This window comes from Strigops habroptila, unplaced genomic scaffold (assembly GCF_004027225.2).
Source record: "Strigops habroptila isolate Jane unplaced genomic scaffold, bStrHab1.2.pri NW_022045608.1_ctg1, whole genome shotgun sequence".
Lineage (NCBI taxonomy): Eukaryota > Metazoa > Chordata > Aves > Psittaciformes > Psittacidae > Strigops > Strigops habroptila.
In genome coordinates this window covers 13688-21954 of record NW_022651088.1, presented here as the reverse complement: position 1 = coordinate 21954, position 8267 = coordinate 13688, and the positions used below count along the sequence as shown (strand labels likewise).

Here is an 8267-nt window from a genome sequence, read left to right as displayed (position 1 = left end):
ACAGAGCAGCCATCCCAGAGCTGGAGCAGCCAAAAAGCTGATTTAATTCCCCTTTGTTCCTGCTATGTGAGGACATATCACAGAGAAGAAGTTGCTGCAGGGTAATTTATTTTGCTTAAACACATCATTGAGAGATGCCCATTGATACAAAGTCTGTGGGGAGGATGGGAAGATACTGAAGTAGAAGGAGATGAAACCTGACATTTCTATGAAGACAAGAACATCATAAACTGAAACAGGAAATGTAAACCAGGAAAACAAATGTAAAGCAGGAAAGACAGACGTGGCCTGTCATCACCTACAATGGGAGCCCTTTGCAGAGGAAAGCAGGCAGTGTATGACTGCTGAAACACATCCAGTCATCAGCTTCCTCACAGCATCTTTGAGCTCCTGGTTCCTCAGGCTGTAGATGAGGGGATTCACTGCTGGAGGCACCACCGAGTACAGAACTGCCACCACCAGATCCAGGGATGGAGAGGAGATGGAGGGGGGCTTCAGGTAGGTAAAGATGCCAGTGCTGATAAACACGGAGACCACGGCCAGGTGGGGGAGGCACGTGGAAAAGGCTTTGTGGCGTCCCTGCTCAGAGGGGATCCTCAGCACGGCCCTGAAGATCTGCACATAGGACCCCACAATGAAAACAAAACACACAAAAGCAATCAGGGCACTAACCACAAGAAGCCAAACTTCTCTGAAGGAGGCATCTGAACAGGAGAGCTTGAGGATCTGGGGGATTTCACAGAAGAACTGCTCCACAGCATTGCCTTGGCAGAGGGGTAGTGAAAATGTATTGGCTGTGTGCAGCAGAGCAGTGAGAAACCCAGTGCCCCAGGCAGCTGCTGCCATGTGGACACAAGCTCTGCTGCCCAGGAGGGTACCATAGTGCAGGGGCTTGCAGATGGCCACATAGCGGTCGTAGGACATGACAGTGAGGAGATAAAACTCAGCTGTGATCAAGAAGAGAAAGAAAAAGACCTGTACAGCACACCCTGTGTAGGAGATGGCCCTGGTGTTCCAGAGGGAATTGGCCATGGATTTGGGCACAGTGGTGGAGATGCAGCCCAGGTCCAGGAGGGAGAGGTTGAGCAGGAAGAAGTACATGGGGGTGTGGAGGTGCTGGTCGCAGGCTGTGCTGGTGATGATGAGGCCGTTGCCCAGGAGTGCAGCCAAGTAGATGCCCAGGAAGAGCCAGAAGTGCCAGAGCTGCAGCTCCCGCGTGTCTGCGAATGGCAGGAGGAGGAAGTGGGTGATGGAGCTGCCGTTGGACATCTGCTGCCTCTAGGCATGGGGCACTGTCATAGGAGAAAAAGGCAGTGACAGGTTAGGACAGGAGGGATGTCAGATATAGAAGTTCAATTTACGTACTCATGACTCAACAGCTTCGGGCTGCAGAGGAGAGGCTCAGAGTGACTTGGTCGTGATTGTCTTTGAGGTTGGTTGGTTTGTTTTCTCAGTGTCACATCTGACAAGTGATATTTTTAGGCGTAAAATTTCTGCTGTTTTGAAGGCAACTGTGAAGAGCTCAGCATGGGACAGACACAAGGGCTCAACTGTCTGTGGGTTAGTGTCTACTCAAGATTGCTGCCGAGTCCATCACTCTGGTTCTCAGCTGCCCTGTACTTTCTAGAGAGACAGTCATATCCTTGCCCAGCAGAGCATGGCCAGTAGCCACCTCCAGTGCCAGACACCAAGAGAGCTGCCTGAACGCACCGTCCCCCCGGCTGGGCTGCACTTTGCCCAGCTCTGCTCTCTCCCAGTGCTCCCAGAGCCCATCCCATGGGCTGTGTGCTCAGCTCTGCCCTGCACACCCCTCCCAGCAGCAGGGCTCTGCCCAGGGGCACCTCTGCCTGTGCAGGGGCTCAGGAGCAGCTCAGACAAGTCCTCACAAGACTCTCGATGCCTTCTCCAAAGCAAAGAAGTAAATTCCCAGCTCCCAATGCTCAACCTGCCAACCAAGACAGAAAAACATCAAAGCTAAGAATCCTTCCCTATCAGGTAAAAGCTGCCTCAGTGTCTTTCAGAAGGATTCTCTGCAAATGTGCTCAGAGTGACTGGAGATTGGAGCAGTGTCACCCACCCAGCACTTTCCTTCTCTGCCACGGCTAGTTCCTTTCCCCTCAGCTTCTCCCCCAGCGCCATGGGGAGCTCCCGGGCAGGCTGAGCACTGACCCTGGCAGGCGGCAGAGTCCCTGCCCCGGCACACAGCCCCTGGGGTGCAGGGACTCTGCTCGCAAGGACAGCGCTGGGCACCCCTGGCTGCACACCCACATTCACACCCTGCAGCCAGCCCCGGGACAAGGGACCTGCCTTGTCCTGTCCCTCACGTGGGGCAGAGAGAAGCCCTGCTCTGGAGCACATCCTCCTCCTTACCTACAGAGAGAAACTAAGAGAGTCCTCCTCAGAGATCCCATGCACTGTCCAAGGCAGCAGCTTGAGGAGATCCCTCCAGGAACTGCAGCTGCATTGCCCTGCACCCAGAGCCTTTCCTCACACAAGGCTGGGAAGGTTTCTCCTGCAGGGAGCTCTCAGCATCCTCCACTGCCAAGTGCCTTTAAGCTCAACCCCAGGTGGCACTGCCTCTGCCCCTCTGGGCTCCCTCCAGGGTTCCCTGGACCCTAGGGGAGCCTGCTGTGAAACAGGATGAAGTCATCACTGATTTTCCCTCCCTCAACTGGGAGACACACTTATTTCTACAGCGTCATTTCTCTGCTGAGAGACAGAGTTTGGTCTCAACATCAGCTTTTTGTAGAACTGTAGAATCATTTAGGTTGGAAAAGACCCTTGAGAACATCATGTCCAACCATTAACCAAACACTGTCAAGTCCACCACTAAGCCATATCCACAAGTGCCACATCTTCACGTCTTTTAAATGCCTCCAGGGATGCTGACCCAACCACTTCTGTGGGCAGCCTGCTTCCTGTCCCATCATTAGATAGGACAGGCAGACCAGGACAGGCAGGGATCTCCTTTACCCCTGCTGAAGGAAGGGATTCAGCCTGGTTAGTTGAGGCATCTCCTCCTGGGACTGTAGCCCTGGGGCTGGAAGGGGACTCAGCTCCCTCCCAGGCTCACCACAAACCCACAGGAGGTGGGATTCCTCCTGCCTCTGGTCAGGTCTTCATTAAAAAGGCACCTACATGTGAGCTCCTTGTCTCAGCTCTCATGGTCATTAACAGTGATGGGGGGCAGGAGTAAGGTGTCCACATGCAAATCTCTGTTGACATTTGGCATTACAGGGCTGGTCAAAGTTACATGCAGGTAATAGAGACAAGTCGAAGATACATGCAGGCTGATATAGAGACAAGACAATATCTCTGGGAATATTCTTGTAGCACCCAGAGGCATCAGCCATCAGTTGCTATCAATGAAGTACGGTCTGTCCTTTCTGCCATCCATTGGCTGCAGGCATTGAGCGAACACAAAGTACATCCCTGCAGGGCCTTTTCTTACTCTTTTCACGATTCAAGCAAGGAACAGCTCAAGCATTTTAACTGTGTGCCTGGGTACATCTGGCCTTCAGAGACAGCATCCTCCAAGCGCAGTGATGGGTCATAGCAAAACTCAGTCAAACTCAAACAGGAATTCAAGGGCACCAAGATGAGCTGCTGCTACTTCAGGAACATTTAAAGAACAAACAAGATAACACAGCACCAATATTAAGTAAAGCAAGAGTACATGCAGGTAGATCTCAGATAGCCTCTCTCCTCTTTGCCTCAGTTCCCACCAGCAAGATCTCCCAGGCCTTTGTGCTTTGAGGCAGGACCCTGGATGGAAAGGGGAACAACCAGCACTGGATGGGGATCAAGTCAGGGGTTACTTTGCAAACCACACCCTTACCAGTCCATGGGACCAAAGGGGCTGCATCCAAGGTGCTGTCATAAATTGTGACCACAACGGATCATAATCCAATTAAAATTTTATTAATTATAGCAAGTAGAATATGAGCAAAAACAGCGCTGGACGACAGGGGAGTCTGCGCTCCGCCACTGCCGTGCTGAGCAGTTCAAACAGTCCCTTTTTATACATCTTTACTTCCGTGTTCATGAAGTAGTGGAGGTACTCTGCGCATGCTTCAGTTGTTGTTAGGGGATCGTTTTCTACCTCCTGGTGGTCGTTGAGGCCGAAATAAGAAGTCTTTCTCCTTTATCCCATAGTTGACCCCTCATTCACATGTCCTTATCTGGGGTTGTTTGTCCTGTTTCTGTCCGTTCCTGGAAGTCTGGCGGTTATCTCGCGATTGTGGTTATCTTATCTTACTCAAGCAGTGTCCGGGTTTCTGTTTGCATAAGCGATTTCACATCTTTGTTGCCTAACCTTTACATTGAGCTTAACATAAATCTTAATAAACAATATCCTAGTCCATAGTTTCTCACAATCCCCCCTTTTTCTTTTTATCCTATTATTGTTTATTAGACGTTACTTTCATTTTCGGCACTGCGAACAAACCTTTTTCCACAATCCCAATATTTATCATAACACTCACAAGGTAATACCTCACAATTACAAAAGGCATAGTTCTCACGTGGCATAATGTATTCACAGCAATCTTCATCTTCATTAATAGATACACTCTTATATTTTGCCCCAGACCTCGTAGTTAAAATAAGCAGTTTAGCTATGTCAAACCGTTCTTTAATAAAGTGTATTTTATGTTTGTTATTGTCTAGTTCATAGGTTTATGAGGGTTTCCATTTGCTTGGGTTATTATCAATAACAAAACTAACGGTATACCAGAAAAAAGGGTGTCTGTTAATTTTGCCAATTTAAGTATATTTTTACCAGTCCTGGGGAAGTTCGGCCATTGCTGCTTTTGTGTCCCATCGTTCTGGTTCTTTTCTCCACAGTTTGTTCCTCCTCTGCCTCGCCCGTCGACTCGGTTGCTTCGAGCCACGGGGTGTACCATCTTCTCGGCAGCAAGGGAATTCTTCAGGAGAACAATTGTTTCGGGCTTTCTGCCTGTTTATATAGGCTTCCCACTTTGCAGCTTTAACTAATGGGGCAAAGTAAGACACGGTCAGTACTTCCCTTCTGCATTTTATAACCAAAATTTCAGCTACAAAGGGGACTGGTTCGTTGGAGTGGTAGCAATAATATTGAGGGTTTATTCCTTTGGCAAAAATTTCCCACCACTCATGGGATTCCCGAATAATTTCTTGTTTAGACTCTAATTGTTTTAATTTCCACTCAGTGAGAGTTCTTTGGATTTTCCAACACTGTGTGCAAACTCCTATTGGAGGGTATCCACATTCACAATGTGTCTACCATTTATCCTGGCATACCTTACACCTAAAACAAGCAAATGGATAACAATTGCAGTTCAAATCATTACACCCACCTAATTCGTATATCTAGAGTGCATATATTATTTACATCAACATATCTTCTATATTTAATATTGTGAGGTTGCATAAGTTTAGCAATTTCCTTCAACACACTTTGTACGCTTCCATATATAATAGAAAAAAAGAGAAATAATTATAGCAAATATAAACAGCAATACACACTTTATACCGAAAGGTAATGCGGCAAAATAATCAAATAAAGTCTTTATCATTACGTTATCTTTTCAGGGTTATCTTGGTGTCACCTGGAGTACTGATTACTTTCCAGTGGGGTCTCGTCACTGGGCCTTTAATGCGACTGGCATGAGTCCATCCACGCTCAGCAGTTCGGACAGCTGTTTCTGTTGTAAGCAAAACAAGATAAGGTTCCTCCCAATTGGGTTTTAGGGTTTCTTCCTTCCACACTTTAATCAATATCCAATCCCCAGGTTTAACATTATGAATTTTTAAGTCCAACGGGGGTCGTTGTACAATCAGTCCATGTTCCCAAAGCTTGTTACGATGTTCTGCTAATTGTGAAACATATTCATTAATCACACGGTCTCGAATTAAAACATTTGTTTGTGGACTTTCAATTCTATAAGACATTCCATACACCATTTCAAACGCTGATATTCCTACATCTGCTCGGGGTCTGGTTCTGAGAATTAATAGTGCCATGGGTAGGCACTTAATCCATGATAATTTGGTTTCTATCATTAATTTAGTCAAAATAGTTTTGATTTCTCCATTTATCCTTTCAACTTTTCCCGAACTTTGTGGATGCCATGGTGTATGGTATTCCCACTTAATCCCCAAGCTTTCAGCTAGATCTTTAACAATTTTTGACACAAAGTGTCTTGTGCTAACAATCGATCAATTTCTGGTTTTAATCCCCTCCGTCCTTCTAGGGATATGGGATATTGCCTTACCCTCACAGGTATGTGGGGTTCGGAAAGTTGGATTTTAATCGGTGGGATTTTCAGTCTACTAATTGTGTCCGGAGAGTACCAGACATCGGGGTTAATTTGTTTTTGATCATCCACGGTTAAAGGATAAGCAGACACTGTTAGCTCCTGATTTTTCACTTTAATTTCTAATTGCAATTCAACAATTAAATCTCGTCCTAACAGATTAAATTCTGCTTCAGGGACGAGCAAGAGTTCACCCATTCCAAATTTATTTTCAGTTTCGAATACCACATTTTTGATTTTGCTTACTTTAAAGGGTTCTCCTTTTGCCCCAATTACTTGTACCTTTTCAGGGGAAACTTTACATCCCTCAGGTATTTGCTTAATAGTTGATTTCTCAGCCCCAGTGTCTACTAAAAAGGTGAACTCTTGTTTATGGGGACCTATTTTTAATTTTATCAAGGGCTCATGATGACTCCGGTCCCCTAAGATATAGAGCCCCTGACTCTCTGCTTGGGGTCCCTGGGCATGTTGAGCATCCCACAGTCTCATTCCTGCTCGTCTAATCATATCTCTTTCCTCGGTAGTAAATAATTGACCAAGGATAGATTGCATCTCATCCCAAGTATAAAGGTTTGGTCCCAAAAATTGATTTAATCTTTCTGCCACTCCCAGTGGGTCCTCAATTAAGTTTCCCATTTCGGTTCTTTTAAAATCTCGTAGGTCAGCCGAGTTTAGGGGTACGGAAATATATCCGATCACAGGTTGAGGTCCCCCCATGGGTATTTCCCTTAGGGGGTACATCTGAGCTGCCCCTTTTTGACTTCTAGTTACGCGTCTAGGAAGAGGGGGAGACCCTTGTTCCGACTCTGGTGGGGGAGTGGGCGCTCTGGGGACTTCTGCGGGAGCAGGAGGAGGAATGTAAGGAGGGGGGGTTAGAAGGGTTTCGTCTAACTCTTCCTTCTTTTTCTTTTGTTTAGTTTTTATTTCATTCAGCGGATAAAGTCTAGCTCTCGGTCTTTCTAGCCACACTTCCGCATATTGACTCTCCTCCGGGTTAAGGGGTTTTTTATTATTAACCCAGAGGTTTAATTGCTGTCTTACCCAATCTTCTTCTGACCCATAGACTGGCCAAAAGACATTTTTAGAAATCTTCTTCCCTCCCCATATCTTAGTACAATATTCTATCATTTTTTGCTTATCTTTCCCTAGGGTTCCAGGGAAATATCTCCAATTGTCTAAGATATATGCCAGAGGGGTATTTTTAGGTACAGTGTGTACCCTCCCCATGGGAGTCGAAGGCTTGCTGCCCTTCGCCCCCATCTTCTGGATTATCCACAAACACACACTCACTCGCTCCCCTTATTCCTGGCCCAGTCCCTCGCGGGAGGTGGAAAACGCAGTACTAAAGGGTCCACACTCGCTTGGTTCAGTATATCGAACCTCTCATTCATTATAATCCAGGATACCCAATCCCGCCCGAACGGCGAACCCGCGAACAACTTCGCAGTATACTTACGCGTCCTGCGTCTTCGTCCGGACTCCCGTGCACAGAATTTTATGGGATTTTACCGGTCCTTTTTTTTGCTCAATATCCTAGAATTTAGGTTCGTCGGTAAGGTTGGAGTGAGCTGTTGGTCGCGGGGCCGCGAAATGTCGCGGGGCGCCTCCCCGGAGGACCAAAGCCCACCGTTCCTTATCCGAGTCACGGCACCAGAAATTGTCGTAAATTGTGACCACAACGGATCATAATCCAATTAAAATTTTATTAATTATAGCAAGTAGAATATGAGCAAAAACAGCGCTGGACGACAGGGGAGTCTGCGCTCCGCCACTGCCGTGCTGAGCAGTTCAAACAGTCCCTTTTTATACATCTTTACTTCCGTGTTCATGAAGTAGTGGAGGTACTCTGCGCATGCTTCAGTTGTTGTTAGGGGGTCGTTTTCTACCTCCTGGTGGTCGTTGAGGCCGAAATAAGAAGTCTTTCTCCTTTATCCCATAGTTGACCCCTCATTCACATGTCCTTATCTGGGG

The 8267-nt window shown here is 47.0% G+C and overlaps 1 protein-coding gene and 1 long non-coding RNA gene across 2 annotated transcripts; both read right to left on the bottom strand.

The window, feature by feature from the left end:
- Window positions 1-272: 272 nt before the first annotated feature.
- On the bottom strand, window positions 273-1402 carry LOC115603067 (olfactory receptor 14A16-like). The gene has a single exon (XM_030474610.1). The coding sequence runs from the start codon at window positions 1267-1269 to the stop codon at window positions 295-297; it is 975 nt and encodes a 324-aa protein (XP_030330470.1). The 5' UTR covers window positions 1270-1402; the 3' UTR covers window positions 273-294.
- A 3255-nt stretch (window positions 1403-4657) lies between these two features.
- On the bottom strand, window positions 4658-8037 carry LOC115603066. Its single transcript, XR_003989748.1, has 2 exons — window positions 7753-8037; window positions 4658-5684 (listed from the first exon to the last, which is right to left on the bottom strand). It is a non-coding gene; the product is annotated as an uncharacterized LOC115603066 (long non-coding RNA).
- Between the last annotated feature and the right edge of the window lie 230 nt (window positions 8038-8267).

Bases quoted from the DNA above. Each gene is read 5' to 3' on its own strand.
- LOC115603067 (XM_030474610.1), bottom strand. From the start codon at position 1,269: ATGTCCAACGGCAGCTCCATCACCCACTTCCTCCTCCTGCCATTCGCA.